The 16,103-nt window shown below is 40.5% G+C and overlaps 1 protein-coding gene across 24 annotated transcripts in view; it reads left to right on the top strand.

Annotated features, from left to right (window-relative positions):
* GTDC1 (glycosyltransferase like domain containing 1) overlaps positions 1-16,103 on the top strand; it is a 401,838-nt gene that overhangs the window by 317,298 nt on the left and 68,437 nt on the right. For 14 of the 24 annotated variants that reach the window (XR_006712843.1, XR_006712842.1, XM_045479710.1 and 11 more), the window contains 2 exons: positions 10,243-10,404; positions 14,765-15,109. The exons of 2 other annotated variants lie outside the window; for them this stretch is intronic. Coding sequence is in view for 20 of the 22 variants with exons in the window: in XM_045479710.1 (XP_045335666.1) it covers positions 10,243-10,404; positions 14,765-15,109 (507 nt within the window). In the remaining 2 variants the exon portion in view is untranslated. The remainder of the gene's footprint in view (positions 1-10,242; positions 10,405-14,764; positions 15,110-16,103) is intronic. 8 more of the 24 variants (XM_045479714.1, XM_045479706.1, XM_045479707.1 and 5 more) reach the window with 1 other exon arrangement.

The raw sequence follows: 16,103 nt of genomic DNA, 5'->3' as shown, positions 1-16,103 counted from the left end.
AAAATTTAAAAAAATTAGTGCATATTTTTAAAGGACTAAGTAGAATTTTTATATATTCATTAAAATGAACTCCATGGATATGTTAAGTATTAGACGTGTGTGAAGAGAGAATTAGTGACCTAGAAGCTAGATATTAAAAAATAAAAGGATAAGAATCCAGCACATGTCTAATAAGACTTCCAGAAGGAAAAATTAGAGAAAGTGTTAGAGGCAATATTCAGAGATTTGGGCAAGAAATTTCCAGATTATTAAAGTCATACATCATACATATATTTAGTTTTAAAAGGTCAGAGAGTACAAAGAAGTCTGTAAAACAAAGCAAAATCCCTTTCCCCAGTCCTTCCCACCCCTAAGCTCTCCCACCTGTAGAGTCTACCACTGACAAAATGTTTAAATTTTCTTGTCTTGCTCTTTCTTAATCTTTAAAATAGATATGATCTATTGATTTCCTAGGAGTAGAAATTATTTAGTTAGCTCTCTTACAACACGAGTATCCATGTGTGTGCACGCACATACTTTCCCTCACCCTATCCTTCCAATATGGCTATATCTCAACTTTTGATTAATGAAAGATTCTGTGTTTATAGCATTATTGCTATGTAAGTATGTTTCCTGCTGAGCATCGTGGCAGTTTGTTTTTAGGTTTCTTTTTTTTTTTTCTTGAACAACTCTTTACCTTTTTCCTGGGGCTAATTATTGCTTTGACTTTATCTGCTTAGTTTCTGTGTCACCATCATAAACTCGTTCCCAAGCTTTGTGGCTGTCACTAAGTCATCATTTTGATATGGTCAGTCACATTAGAAAACCTATCATTTCCATGTTTGTTCTTGGATACCCCCTTCCTGGAGGACCCCATTTTTTGCCCTCTGTTCCTTCTAGTTGCTTTCTGGGCCCTTGAGTCAACTATTTCCTGGAATCCCATGTCTCTCTCCTGTTTAATGTTCTCATCTTAGTGTGCTGTATCTACCTGTGAGGTATGCACATGGGAGCTAAAATTTCTTAGGAACTTGCATGTCTAAAAATGACTTTATCCGGCCTCATATTTGATTGATATTCGACTGAGTTTTGAGTTCTCATTGAAAATCATTTTCTTCTTAAGTTTGAGGTAATGTTCTATTGTTTTTTACTTTTTGAACTTCCTGTTGAGAAGTCCCATTCTTATCTATTTCTGATCCCTTGCATGTGACTTCCTGTTTGCTCTCCCAAAAGGTGTTAGATTTTCTACTTCACCTCTGGTGTTCTGAAATTCCATAATTCTGCTTGGATTGGATTTTTGTCCCTTTCTTATGCTGGTCACTCATTCCTTTCAGCACTAAGGATTTTCTTATATTTTTCCTTTGGTTTTCTCCCCCATGATTTTCTCCAACTCCTTTCTTCAACTCCTATTCACCAATATTGAACCTTAAATGGACCTGATTTTGTTTCTCTTCTACTCCGTTCTTTTCATTTTTGTTTTTCTGCTGTCTGTAAAATTTTCTCAACCTTATCTTCAAATTTTTCTAATGATTTCTTTTTAGTTATGATATTTTTATTTGCAAGCACTCTTTTCTGTTCCTGAATGTTCTTTCTTATTGCATTCTATTTTTCTCACCATGAATGCAAAATCTTATTTTATCATTGTGGATATGATAGGATTTTTTTTTTTAAGTTTTCATTTACTCCTCCCTCTGTCTCAGTGTCTTTCAAGGTCCTTTTCTGTAGTGGTTTGCTTTGTCATATTTATTTCATGTTAATAGTTTTCTTCAAATGTCTGATGGTCCCTGGCTGTCCTTTCAGATTTGAGAGTGAGACCCTGAAAGATGTTTAGAATTTCGGAGACAGGGCCTACGGACTAGTGACCATTTTCATGGAATGAGCAAACAAGGGATTCACTTGCGGCACCCCCACGTGTCATTGTCGACAGGTCAGTCCAGTTAGTTTCCAGAGAAAGTCTCCTCCAATCACCTGTATGGGGAATCTCATGCTGTCTGAGAGCCAAATGGTTAGGGAAGGGCGCTGGAGAGGGGTGACCAATAAATGGGCACAGTTTCACTTAATTTCCCTCACGCTTGCCTTTTGCCTTACTGAACCCCTCAAGTGAGGAAGCCTCCTTTCTGCTGTTGAGGTAGAGGGTGGGAGGTGGGGAGAGAGGGGAGACCAGAGGCAGATCACTGTGCATGGGGAGGTTGTCATATCAGAGGGGTTTGTGCTCACTGCATAGAGAATTGTTACCAGTTCCGTTTTCAGTTCTGCTCTACATCTGCACCTCCCGAGGTACCTGGCGTGTCCGATACCTGAGCCTTTGGAATTTCTCTGCAACAAATGACCTGCTGCTTCTTGGCTAACATCACGTGCACAAGCAAAATCGTCTGCACGCATAGACGTGTCCTGCCTCCTCCTCTTTGCTCAAACACCACTCATTCCTATGCTTTCCATCTTCTGAAATTTAGTTGCCATTTCTTTCCTGTTGTCATCTTTTTCAATTTTCCTCTTTGTTCTTGAAAGTCTTTGCCGTTCTTAAAAATTCCCATACCATTATTTTAGTGGCAATTCAAAAGGCAAGAAGTATTTAAAATCGGTGTTTGCTCTGCCATGTGTCCCCAGTCCATTCTTCATACTGTAGTAGAGTGTTTATTCAGCCCCCGTCTGCCTGTAAACTTTTCCAATGGCCACACACAGCTTCACTTATATTTTAAAGGCAGAAAAGCCTTCACCTGGTTATACCTTAGACCTCATTTTTGTCCCTCCCCTACCACACCTTCATTCTTATTCACACCCAATTGACACTCCGGCCATATTTTGCTTTTTCCACTGGACTGTGTTTTCCCTCCAGGTCCTTTGCACATGCTATGACTCTTGGCACAGCCCACGACTCACAACTGGCTACCTTCCAGTCACCACTGTAGCCTCAACTGAAAGATCACCTTCTCTAGAGAGCCTTCGTTGGCACCAACCCTGTCTCCAGGACTGGATTCCCATCATCCTAACACCTATTCTTTCCTGATCAGAGCACCTACCACATCGTGTGTTCCACGAAGGCAACTTGGCCATTTGCTCGGCACGGAGTGGGCACTCCAGTTTTTGTGGAATGGTGATTGAATGGTTTTTTTTTTTCTCCGAACCTTTTTTACTCAGTATTTAAACGCCTTTCTTAACCTTCAAGCCTTGGTCATAGTCTAGTAATAGCCCAGCAGTTTACCCATCTGTTGTATTTTGACCTCTGTTTTCCAAACTTTCCATACTGGAAACTGGAGAAAACCTGAAGTAAGCAGAAGTGTTTGTACACTCACTTTGTACACTTGAAGGCTTTATTTCAAAGTAATAGTAACAAAACTGTATCTTCCATTAATATCAGTTCAGAATAAAGTCAGGTTCTGTGGCTTAACAATTAGGCAGGAATAGAATCAGTACGTGATGTGGATCAATACTTAGTGCCGTACCATTTAATGCGGTAGCAGGGGAAAAAAAAGCGGGTTCTGCTGGAAGTTGGATTTGCTGGTGATTTTGATTTATTCAGGTTGTGGATGGGCAAATGAAAAAGGGAAAGGAAAGAAAAAAGACTAGATTTTTTGATGCCCATCTGTTCGTGCTTCAGAGACCTGGAAACTGATGTTTTAAATTTCCTGGTTTTACTTTCTTGGTTTATGCAGCTCTAAGAAGGGAAAAGATGGAAACTCTCAGAAAAATGAAAAGAATAAAAGGGAAGGAAAGGAAAAGTGAAAGGTAGGAAAAAAGTACGAAAGGCAACAAGTAATAGAAAGGGAGGAATATATTTGTTTGATTTATAACATTAGGCCTTTTTGTAATTCGTGTGCCTCTAGGCATGAGTACAAATCTTTGATTAGTATACAAATGAAAATAAGGTAACATTAAAATGCCTGCCTTACATGGAGAGCTAAAGTGTAACTGGTAAGAGTTAGCAAGAAAAACATATCTTTAAAAAGGCATCAGTCTGGTTCAGAAAGTAGGCTTAAGTATGAAATGGCAGTGGAGCCAGAGACCAGAATTTTTTAAATATTGAGTATCTTTTCATAACAATGACCACATAATGATAATCTTCACTATTATTATCAGTAATTAAAGAAAAAATAGTATTTACTGAGCTCTTACTATGTACCAAACAACATGGAAAGCCTTATTCTGCAAGGCGGCAATAATACTATCCCCATTTTACAGATGACGTGACTGATACTTAAAGAAAAAACTCTTTCCCCAGGTCAGCTAGTAAGTGGCAGAGCCCTGAATTTGAAACAGACAATGGGCTCAGAGCCCTGCTGACCCAGTATGCCATTTTGGCTGTGAATAGGGACCGTAAGATCAAATCAGTAGGTTTGATAGGATATTTTGATCCTCGTTCTTCTGTGAGAAGTCTCTGACTGGCAGTATTCTCATTGCTTAGGGGAGAAAACCCAGGTTTAGAAAAATTAAGTGACTTCATTCGCAACGAAACAAATTTTTAGGAAAAATTTCTTTCCTAACACTCCATTCTCTGTTATTTTTTCTTATTCTTAATCAACAAGTAACATTTTGTGCCACACAATAAAATTCACATTTTCTCTTCTTTATCCTCCAAATTCTTTCTTTTATCAGTTTTGGTAGTCAGCTCTCTCTTCTTTGACAATATTCTCTTGTTGTCACTGTCTGTCAGCATAAACATAGTGCCTCCTACTCCGCTAGTTTCCTAATACTCTATTCAGGAAATTTCACACATCACAGTGTTGACCCTTCCTCCTTTTCTCTGCAGCAGTATCCATTTATATTGGTCAACTCAGGCTGCCATAACAAATTACCACGGGCTGGGTGGTTTAAAGAATAGACATGTATTTTCTCACATTTCTGGCCGCTGGCCACCTGAGATCAGGGTGCCCGCACGGTTGGTATTGAGTGGGGCTCTCTTCCTGGCTTGCAGGTAGCTGGCTTCTGGCTGTGTCCTCACACGTGGTAGTGGAAGGGAGGAGAGGAAAAAGAGACAGAGGGAAAGAGAGATCTCTTCCGCCTCTTTTAAGGCCACAGTCCCTACCGTATTAGGGCCCAATCTTTATGACTTCATTTAACCCTTGTTACCACCTAAAGACCCTGTCTCCAGACATAGTCACATTAGGGCTTACGGCTCCAACATACGAATTTTGAGGGAACACCTTTCAGTCTGTAGCACCAGTGCAATGATGTCATGCTCAAAAAGGAGAGTCTCTAATTGGAAATGCTTCCAAAGGAGAATTCTTTTATTTGTTTGGAAAGAAGAAAGTGATCCTTTTTTTTTAATATCAACGTATTTTCCCATCCTGCTTTCAACTTCTAAATAATGTCGTCTCAAAAAAAAAAAAAAAAATCATGGGATAGAACACGTGATTAGACATAATATTTAGAGTTTCCTTCGGTGCTTTATTGAGGCTATAGAAGACATGGGATTCCCAGAATAGTGAGAATAGTTACTTGCCAACAAGGTATATCCTGGCAAAGCTGCTTGCTTTGAGCCTATGTACGTGTGAAACAGCTACTTCCTCTTGCGTGAAAGAGATTACTTCAGATCCACATTTGGGAACTCTTTCATTTTTTTATACACTATCATTAAATTAAGTAAGGTGAAAGGATAGAAGATAGTGAAATCTTGCTTCTTGAGTTATTAATGAAACATAATGAACAAGTTATTAAGTTTGAATTTAAAAGTGAGATCATTTTAGCAACAGAATCAGTACACACAGTTTAGTTTAAAGGTGATATGGAAAATTTACACTTTCGGGGGCTGGGAGTCCAAAATGAGTGTGAAATGTTACTACGTATGCACTAAAGGTTTTATAAATACAGATATAACATAGGATCCTAAATAATTGTTGGGTGAATATTTGTTGATGGATTGCAGTTCCTATTCTCTAACTGGGAAATTTGGTGTTACCCAAAATGGCCTTAGGGCTCACTCCTTATATTATGGACGTTAACTTGAATGAGCAAAGGTGTGGGAAGTTTACTTACGTGTGCTCTGTACACACCACAGTTCTCTTTTAATCCTCTCCAGAAATTTGCAGATACAGATACTATCCCATTTTGTGGACTATGAAGCACAGGTTCAGAGAAATGAAGTGATGTGAATAAATCCACGAGCACAGGAAGCGCCTGTGTACTGAAACAATCTGGATTATCCTCTGTGCAACATGCCCGTTGCTTAAGTGGACTTACTTACAGTGCTTCACGGAGATTTCTTGCCACCTGTCCTCCCCAAATAATTTTTGCATAGGCTCACCATGGTATTTGAAGTGATTCTGTTTGTGGTAAATTCCCTTGAGTTAAGGTACTTGCCCCCTTTGAAGGGTGGGACACATTGAGCCTGGAAGGTGGCTAATACATTGTGGGAGGAAGTTTAAGATTGGTTTCCAAAAAGACCGACAATGGAGAGCAGGGCAGGATTCAGGGCTAGATCTAAAGTGGGGCTTAGTTCCAACATATAGGCTACAAGAGGCTAAGTGTGGGGGGTAGCAAGAGTTCCCAGGCAATCAGAAAGTAGTCTGAAGGTCTTAGGGACTCACTCACCAGTGGGTGGAGAATGCTTGAAATGGAAGAGGTAGAAAAATAAAGATTCCCTGTTTTCAGTTTAGCCTACAGTCCTGCCCAACTATGTTGAATTGCTCTAGTAAAGCTCGTGTAAACTAGAGGGTTTTCTTGTTCTAAGAGAGCTCTTGGGGAGGAGTGGAGATCATGAGAAGTAAGCTTACATGTGCTCACAAAGATGGCTCTGAGTGTGATAAACATTTGTTCTGTCAACATGCAAGGTAGGTTTTCTTCTTCTCGTACATTTATGAGGACCTTCAATTTTCTGAGACAAGAATGTATTTATTCGTAAGGGATTTTGTAAAATTGCACAAGACAAACTCTCACAGAGGCAGGTGGTTAAATGAGCAATATATACAATCTAAAACACTTTGAAATCCAAAGAGAACAGAGTCTTGAGGCATAACTGTTTAAGTTAAATAATACTAACCACATAAACTGTGTTGTCAAAAGAGGTCATGTAAACAAACGGTGTAAGTGAGGTATGTGAAAGTGTTAGATTTTCAGAAATGATTCTTAGAAGTCGTGGTGGGAAACAAAAATAAAAAGCAATAGGTTCATGAGCACAGGACCACCTTTTCCTATGAGAGCCATACATCCCAGCTCTTTAAAGGACAGCCATCAGAAAATGATGGACCTTAAATAGGGGAGGGAGCTGCAGTGTGTCTTTTGGGCAGCCTTTAAGAGAAGGTGCTGCCATCACTAAGAGTGTCATCTCTGGGCCCAGGCATGGCTAATGAGGCCAGTCTGATCACCACAAATTTGCTTTCAGTCTCAGCATGCGTTTCTCGGGCTAATAAGTGGGGTTTGCTTGTTAATTTTCACTGCAGCTAGTTTCTCTGGATTCTGTTTTTTCTATCTTGTCACAAAGCAGACTCTTCATAGTTTAAGTAAGACTCTCTTGCCCAGTGCCCTCTCACAGGCTGCTGTCAGTATTTCATGTTGACTTTGCAAGTTTACACCACAGGAGATGAAATTTGGTTCGGGCACCAAACACTGAACATCTAAACAGCATGGCCTAACCAGCCACAGCGGTGTTGGATGGCAGTTCCCCCAGAGCATTTGTGCTATGTGTGTGTGGATTGTGACCGACTCATCCGTGATTTGAATTTGTTCGTATTTTGTTCCGCCAGGAGTTTCTTTTTGAAACAGCCTTCACAGACATGTGCCATCTATTTTAGGAGTATTAGCCCTTAGCCATCTCCAGGAAAGAAGAACAAGCATCCTACAACCAACCAACCAACCAAGCAGAAGTCTGTCTTTCTGTTTCATGCTGTGGTCTCCAAACATCTAGTTTTAATTACGATGGATTTTCTTGCTTGTGATTCCTTTATTTCGTGAAGATAGTGTGGCAAGAGATACAGGGGGGTAGATGTATACACATGAGAATGCTAGATTTTTACTTTTATACTTTATAGTTTTATATAAATCTGCTTACCATATAAGTGATATATTGGACACATGTGGGCTAGCATGATTTTTTAATTATCTCTGATATTTGCTTATGTGGCAACATTCTAAAAATGTTAATTTTGTAATTAATTTCCAGCACATTGTTTGGAAACAGTAAATAGTTTTTGTTATAAATCACCGGAGAACTTAGATCACTAAACTGCGTGGATGTGTCTTCCCAGTTGGTTTTGGAAAAGTTATTTATCTTTGATTCCTATTTCCTTTCTCCTCAATTCTCAGTGTGGTTTATATCCAAGAATCCACAGAAATTGCTGTGATAAAATCAAATGATGTTTTTTTCTGCTATCATCCATATTAGCCTTGAACCATATCTTCTGTCACTTTTTTTCACAGCTTCTCCTCATTTCTTTCAAACTTCCTTTTGTCTGCCGTTATGTAGCTTGGTATATGGCCTTCGGTTTGAGTTTCATCGTTTCTCATGTGAGCACATTTCCCCACTCCTTCTGCCATCCCTACAATATAAAATATGCCACCACCCATCTTGCTTCTCAGACTCTGGCTGTGCATCTCCTAGGGTCTCAAGTAGCATTTCCCAGGATATCCTTTGTTACATATTAAGTCTTAAGGTGCATGCTTGGGGGTGGGGGAGTCCTCGTTTCATGAAGTGTTAAGTTTGAGAAACAATACACATAATAGTCCTATTACATAATAGGTGCTCAATAAACATTTTATTGAATAAACAAAAGAATGAATAAGTGAACATACTTATGGTATACACTAGCATGTACTTTGGGAAGTTCTTGAGTGAGTAAGTGTTTAGGTCTGTTTAACCCAGCATTTACCAAATGTGTTTTCTCACAAAACCTTCTCTATCTAGTATTGCATAAAGCGCACGTTGTGAAAACTCCAGCCTAAATGATACAGTGCGGTGGCCATACCACTCTCCCTCCCTCAAACCCAAGCTAATGTCCAGAGAACCTGAGCTTTGTCAGCTCCTTCTTGCCTACCCCACGGGCAGGCCACTTTCTCTTTTTTTATTTTTATTTTTGAGAGAGAGAGACAGAGACAGAGACAGAGACAGAGCACCAGCAGGGGAGGGGCAGAGAGAGAGGGAGACCCAGAATACGAAGCAGACTCCAGGCTCTGAGCTGTCAGCACAGAGCCCGACGCGGGGCTCAAACTCACAAACTGTGAGATCATGACCTGGGCCGAAGTCGGACACCTAACCAACTGAGCCACCCAGGCGCCTCCAGGCCACTTTCTCTATTTTGGTTGCTGATGCGCTCCTCCCTCTGCCTTGGCTCAAACCTGCAATACTCTTTAACCAGTTATGCTGCCTTTCTCTTTAATCATCCACTAATTTGCACCATTTTTCAAGTGCTGTCTTCCAAATCTGTTTTGAGAAGCAAGACCGCTGATAATCTCTGTCTTGTGGATTCTTATCTGTGGGTATTCATGAGATTCTATAGGTTGAACTCACTATATTAAGTACTTTTTATTGAAATCTCTCAAAAGGATATTTGTAGGCAGTGTATTCCATCATGACGCACATGTCAGCCATGATATTCTCTTCCACAGCCCATGAATCAGTATTCATGTCCTAAGTCTACTTGACTTGCTTTATTTTATCACCTTCCTTCTGACTACCTCCATTAGTCAACTAAACATACTTTAGCCTCTCAACTTTAGCAGAAATAAGCTAAGATACCTAGAGCATTTCCTGTATTTGCCATCAGTCTTAACATCATTTAAAGCCACTCTCAAACCTAGTGTTTCCAGATTGATCTGAATAAGGCCATTCCTATAGGGCCAGCTCTAAGTCTGTGTGTGTGGACGTGGGGTGGTGGGAAGCAATCCAATTTAGGTCTAGAAAGTACATGCACCAGCTGTGTCTTTGAACATTGCCCAATGTAGTACCGGGGTTTTGTGGCAGTGCCTCTGGAACCACGTTGGCGGACAGAGGTGGTGAGGAAGGAATGGTGGTTGTGAGGACAGGAGGCGGTAGGGAGGCTTTGCTTCCGTTTCACAGATGAGCTATTGGTGGGGGAAAATGGTTGGGGCAGGGCCCCATGGCTAATAGTAGACTGGAAATGATTACAGTGATCAGAATATTCCTAAAAGTAAAAACAGGTTCTGATAGAGCTGAGAGACTCAGAAACGGGGAAAGACATTCTACGAGTACGATGGCCAGTAGCATTTCCTTAAGAAAAATTGGGCAATTATTAAAAGGCAGATCTGGCAGAAGCTCTAAAACGCAGCTCACTGGTTTTCTTCTGACTCTCTTCTCTCTTTCACTCCTTATCTCAGGACCTTTTCTCTTCTCATTAACACCTCCACCAGAATTGGAGCTGGGGAAGAGAAAGGAAATGTTCAGACATGTGCCTATTTGCATACTCACTCTCTTGAGTTAATGCCAGGACGGCAGCACATTCTGTCCAGTTCAATAGAAAAGCCAGTTTCACCCCATCGGTAAGGTATTATTTTCTTTTTTAGCATAGAACAGTTTATTGCCAAGCTTCTCTTAACTGTACATTACAAATAGCGTCTGATTAAGAATGTTCTGGATGGGTTAATTAGTGTGGTGACTATTATTAAGCAAACTGCTTGTTAGTATTATGCCTATTTGATCTTGGTATTGATGTGAAGTAATTGACCATAGAGCTACATTTAGAAAAGCTGGAATAAAGTTTTTTGATTTCTATTATGGCAATAAATTGTTTATATTAAACATGTCTATGAAAATATGAGTTTCATGGCACAGAGAATCAGAATAGACTCTGTGGAATGGTAGATGCGGATTGTTTTGTTGTGTTTTGTTTTGTTTTTTAGTAATATTAATACATTTGTCCAGCTTGCTTCACGACCAGCTCTGTTAGAGCAAAGTAGTAAAAAATTATTTCAGCATGCTATTGCAGAGTGTATGAAAAAGTAAGATGATTTTAACTTCCCTCACCTAAAGGACATATTTCCTTTTTACTTTAGCTAACTGCCTAACTACTTCTCTGAGTAACAATCACCATATATAAACAGACTATCATAGAAAAATATGGGAAGATATTCTAAGCAAGGAAAGCATAGCATGGAACCACCTTCTTTCTATACAGGATTATTATCTATATTATTTATTGGTATTTTGTCCAGTCCTGTTATTAAGTTTCCCTCACTATTGCATTTCCATAGGGAATTTATTCCGTGAGCTAATAAATTATACCATCAGGGAGGGTTTTTTTGAAATTCAGCTTAAATTTTCCCATTCTTAATTTCATCTCATTACTCCTAGTTATACCCCCTTGTACCCGGCTAAATAATTATTCTCTTTCCTTGGAGACTCCTATTATGTACCCCTCTACTTGTCACTTAACTAGGCTATTCATAGTTAGCTCCTTTAATCTGCCCTCATAAATCACTTCTTCCATTGCCTTAATCATTATTATTGCTCTTCTAAGAACTCTCTAATTTTCAAACATATACAGTTACAGGTGCCCCAGATGAAACCAGCTTTTGCACAGCCCTCTGTCCCCACAGACGCGGTGCCTTCCTTCTCTGTACACCACAGTCCATCACAAAGTGGCACCAGTTTGCTGGGCAAATCAACACAGGCTCATCTTGTCAAACTGCAGACACTCAACAGTGTTTTCTGTGTGTCCAACTTGCCTTCAGGATTTTCTTTCTTAACTTCATAACATTAGTAAGCTGAGTTTCTGCTTACGGTCCGTATTTATGTTCTGTATCTTTCCATGTCCCCACCTATCAAGTCAGTCATCCACAACCTGTGTCAGCATGGGATTCTGTTCATCCTTGCGAACATTTGGGAAGCGGGCCTACCGCCCTGCCCATAGCTAAATTCCTTGTCCCTTACCCATTCCTGTTGTTTACTACTCTTTAGCCAATCTCCCATCCCTTTTAATTGGCAATTGTATTCACATGCTGGCCAATATAAATGGATTTTAAGAGTAAGTTGGGTCATGATAAAGTTTTCTAAGATAAAGTTATGTTGTTTCAATGCCTGCTGATGCATATAGATATAGATATAGATATAGATATAGATATAGATATAGATACAGATTTTTTTTTTTGGTGAATCCTTCCTGCACTAAATTTGTAATTCTGTTAAAATCCTTTTTAAGCTTGCCTGGCATCCTTTATCCAACATACAAACAAACAGGTTTCTTCACTCGCTTTATTGTTGTTTTCCAGATATGTACAGATGTTCCTTCTCTTGCTGTTTGTTTCATTTGTTTAAACGTTGAGATATTGTCAGGGCCACTGGCTGGCTCAGTTGAAGGAGCATGTGACTCTTTTAAATTTTTTTTTTTTTCAACGTTTATTTATTTTTGGGACAGGGAGAGACAGAGCATGAACGGGGGAGGGGCAGAGAGAGAGGGAGACACAGAATCGGAAACAGGCTCCAGGCTCTGAGCCATCAGCCCAGAGCCCGATGCGTGGCTCGAACTCACGGGCTGCGAGATCGTGACCTGGCTGAAGTCGGACGCCTAACCGACTGCGCCACCCAGGCGCCCCGAAGGAGCATGTGACTCTTGATCACAAGGTTGTGAGTTTGAGCCCCACATTGTTTTTTTTTTTTAAGTTAAGATATTGTTATAGTTTGCTCTTTTTTTCTTTTTGTGGTGTCCAGTGGGAGCTTTTCCATTGGATTTCAGTTCCTTAGAGTCTCCTCAGTGTTTTTGAATTTGTTTCAGGAATAAAGATCGTTAGTTCCCATAATAGTTCAGTAATGTGAGATATGAAACTATGATCTGTATATGCCCTAGTTTATTTTTAAATCAAGAATTAATTTATTATTTCATTAGGGTATACCAAAGGAGTTAGCACCATTTTTGTGTTTTATCCATCTGTCTACAATCATGTATTTATTACTTGCAGGGTTCTTATATATAAGGTAATTTATCTCAAAGGGCTTTATGAGAGAAGCATAGAAGCCCCCAAACAAGCTTTTTGGTTCTGTAATGTATACAGCACACTCCAGCCAAAGACCTTGTTTCCAGCCTACAGCAGAATCCACCCCGTTCATTCGTGTTGCCCATCAGTCCGACCTAGCGAACGTCCTCGACTCCTCTCTCCTGTCCTGGTCCCTTAGCACACTTCTTATACTTACCTTCACCTCTTCTCACCTTGCTTGAAATCAGTGGCCTCGTCTGTTGGCCTTGAGATCGTTGGCCTCGAAATCGTGTGACACACCACCGATTCCATACCTGCCATCTGAAACTTTTTTCCGGCTTCACTTTTTCTCCTTCCCTCAGCTTTGTAAGAAAGCTTGGTCTAGTCTCTTTCATAAGACCTAACTTACTTTCCCCCTGGCCAAGAATCCTACATGCTATGCTGTTCTCCTGAAAGTCTTGTAAGACTTTTCTATTTCTTCAGGATCCACCTCCTTCCCTAGCATGTGTCCCCAAGTGAACACCCTAGCGACTACACCTATGTGCACGTGCCCCATTAAGGAAAAATGATCTTGCTTCCTCATTCTCCTCTCAACCTCTCTTTCTCGGCCTCTCCCTCTTTGATGTGCACACTGTAACCTGCAGGCTGATTTCTGCCTACGCTCTCCACGGGGACTCCCCTTTGAGTAGCAAGAGATCCAAAAGCTCTTTGTTTTATTTGATGCTCTGGTACCTATGGAGTGTTTAATACCCACCCCCCATGCATTTTTAAGGTTTCTTGATTCCTTTCTTACACACTGTTTTGAGACTCTTAATTCACTTCAACAGGGTGATATTACTCTCTCAGATTCTCTTTTTACTCTTCCAAATGTTCCTTATTGCCCTCCTTCCATGGTTCTTCTCCCTCACCTCTTAAATGCATGTGCTCTCCATTTCTTCACTTGCCCAACAGTGCAGGGAAGGGGTCAAGTCTCAGGGACTCAGAAAGCACTTGTTGTCTGGCCTCAGTCTACCTCTCTACACCTCAGACTCTGGGACTTGACCCCAGTCTCTTTGGATTGCTTGTTAATCACTGAAGAATTTATGGTCTTTCACGTCCTTTGCTTTGATCACAACATTCCCTCAGTTAAGAACTTCCCCCTCTCTGCCTTTCAGACTCCTTCAACTAAAACCGTCTGTCAGCCTTTACTGGTCCCCCAAGTCAGAATTAATCTCTAGTTCTGTTTAAAAACTTGGGATGCCCATTCTTTATATGTTTCACCACAGGTTAGTTGGTTTGTGTCTGTTCTAAGCACTACTGGTTTGCTCCCCAATAGACGGTGAGCTTCTTGATCTCACTTTATTGAGATGCCTCTAGCAGTAAGTAACAGATATCAAACTCTGTATGGCAAAGCATTATGGGAAGATGGGAGAAATGGCACTGAAAAAAAATATTCGGGGACTATTCTCAAGGTCAATGGAATAAAAATGTGTGTCCCAGGTTCCCAGGCATACCGAACAGTCACGTGAGCAGAAATGGCCAGTGTTAATCAAGGAAGTTTCGAGCGGTTTTGTTGGGTAATGACTAAGTGTGGCTTGGAATATACACTGGGCCATGCAGTGACTGGAAAACGTAAAATGGAACTGCAGCAAGACGCGTGAGGAGAGAGTGATAAATCATCTCTCGACTTGGATTTTTCACGGGATGTACGGTGCAGGTTTTACAGCCAGCGAAACAGTTTGAAAACAATGTGGTCTAATTTCAAACTTTTGAACTTTCTGTGGATGGCCACTACTTTTTTGTATCTTTCCTACTAGTATGTTGGTTACAGATTTAGTTTATTTTTTTTTATCACTTTTATACATCATCCTCATGTCCTTACAGAAAGGTAAAGGAGACGCTTTAAATAGTATTTTCACTGAAAGTGTATTGCATTTCCTTTTTGTAACAGATTCATGCCCAAGCACAAAACAACCCATCTACAGAAGATTCTCAGCCTTAAAGGAAATGGTGGTGCTGCTCCATCGATGGCCCCTGCTTTCCACCAGGAGCAGAAAGGTTCTGAGAATCTATTGAAGAATTTTAATTCAGAGTCTGGACCCTGTAATGCTGCACAACAAGAAAACCTGGGTAGCTCATTAACGCAGGAGCCAGACTTGAGAATGTGCCACTCATCAGATAATTCGAGCTCTCTTCATGAGGAAGATAAACAAAATACGACTTCTAGTCCCTGTGACATTTTCGGTGGAATTGACGATCCACAAAGACCACTGCACATTGTGTGGCCTCACAGGTGGTAAGTTTAAGACACACCAATTTAGTGAGAGTTGGAGACTGGTCATAGAAAATATATTCTAAATGGTTGACTTAGTAATTAATTGTCCCCATAACTTTAGAAAAAGGTGGCATTATTGATGTCTTTATATAAGGAGTGGTGTGTTTAGATTAAATTTGAATTGCAGATAAATATCTGCAGTGAGGGGCGCCTGGGTGGCTCAGTCGGTTAAGGGTCCGACTTCAGCTCAGGTCATGATCTCGCGGTCCGTGAGTTCGAGCCCCGCGTCGGGCTCTGCGCTAACAGCTCAGCCTGGAGCTTGTTTCAGATTCTGTGTCTCCCTCCCTCTCTGACCCTCCCCCGTTCATGCTCTGTCTCTCTCTGTCTCAAAAATAAATAAACGTTGGGGCGCCTGGGTGGCGCAGTCGGTTAAGCGTCCGACTTCAGCCAGGTCGCGATCTCGCGGTCCGTGAGTTCGAGCCCCGCGTCGGGCTCTGGGCTGATGGCTCAGAGCCTGGAGCCTGTTTCCGATTCTGTGTCTCCCTCTCTCTCTGCCCCTCCCCCGTTCATGCTCTGTCTCTCTCTGTCCCAAAAATAAATAAACGTTGAAAAAAAAAATTTAAAAATAAATAAATAAACGTTAAAAAAATTTTTTTAAAAAATAATAAATATCTGCAGTGATTTGCTCAACTAACAACAGCACCTAGACTGTTTTCTTCTAGAAAATAAAATCTTGCTCAAGAAGTTTCCAAAGTATCAGAATGGGATTCCAAATCTACATATATATACTGTTATCACATGACTATTTCATACCTATACATTAAGGCAATGTTATCATTAAAACACACACAATTTCTGTTATTTCCCAATATGACCAGTTTCACCTGGGTGCCTTTATTTCACTTGTCATAAAATATATCCGTACACTTGCAACTGTTTCCCTGCGCCCACATGCCTCTGTATTGTGCTGAAGCAAAATACTTTCTAGCGGAATCTCCTCTAAACAGAGGAAAAT

This window comes from Leopardus geoffroyi, chromosome C1, assembly GCF_018350155.1.
Source record: "Leopardus geoffroyi isolate Oge1 chromosome C1, O.geoffroyi_Oge1_pat1.0, whole genome shotgun sequence".
NCBI classification, from domain to species: Eukaryota; Metazoa; Chordata; class Mammalia; order Carnivora; family Felidae; genus Leopardus; species Leopardus geoffroyi.
Note: the sequence above shows the minus strand (reverse complement) of the source record. Positions and strands in the feature narration are given on the sequence as shown.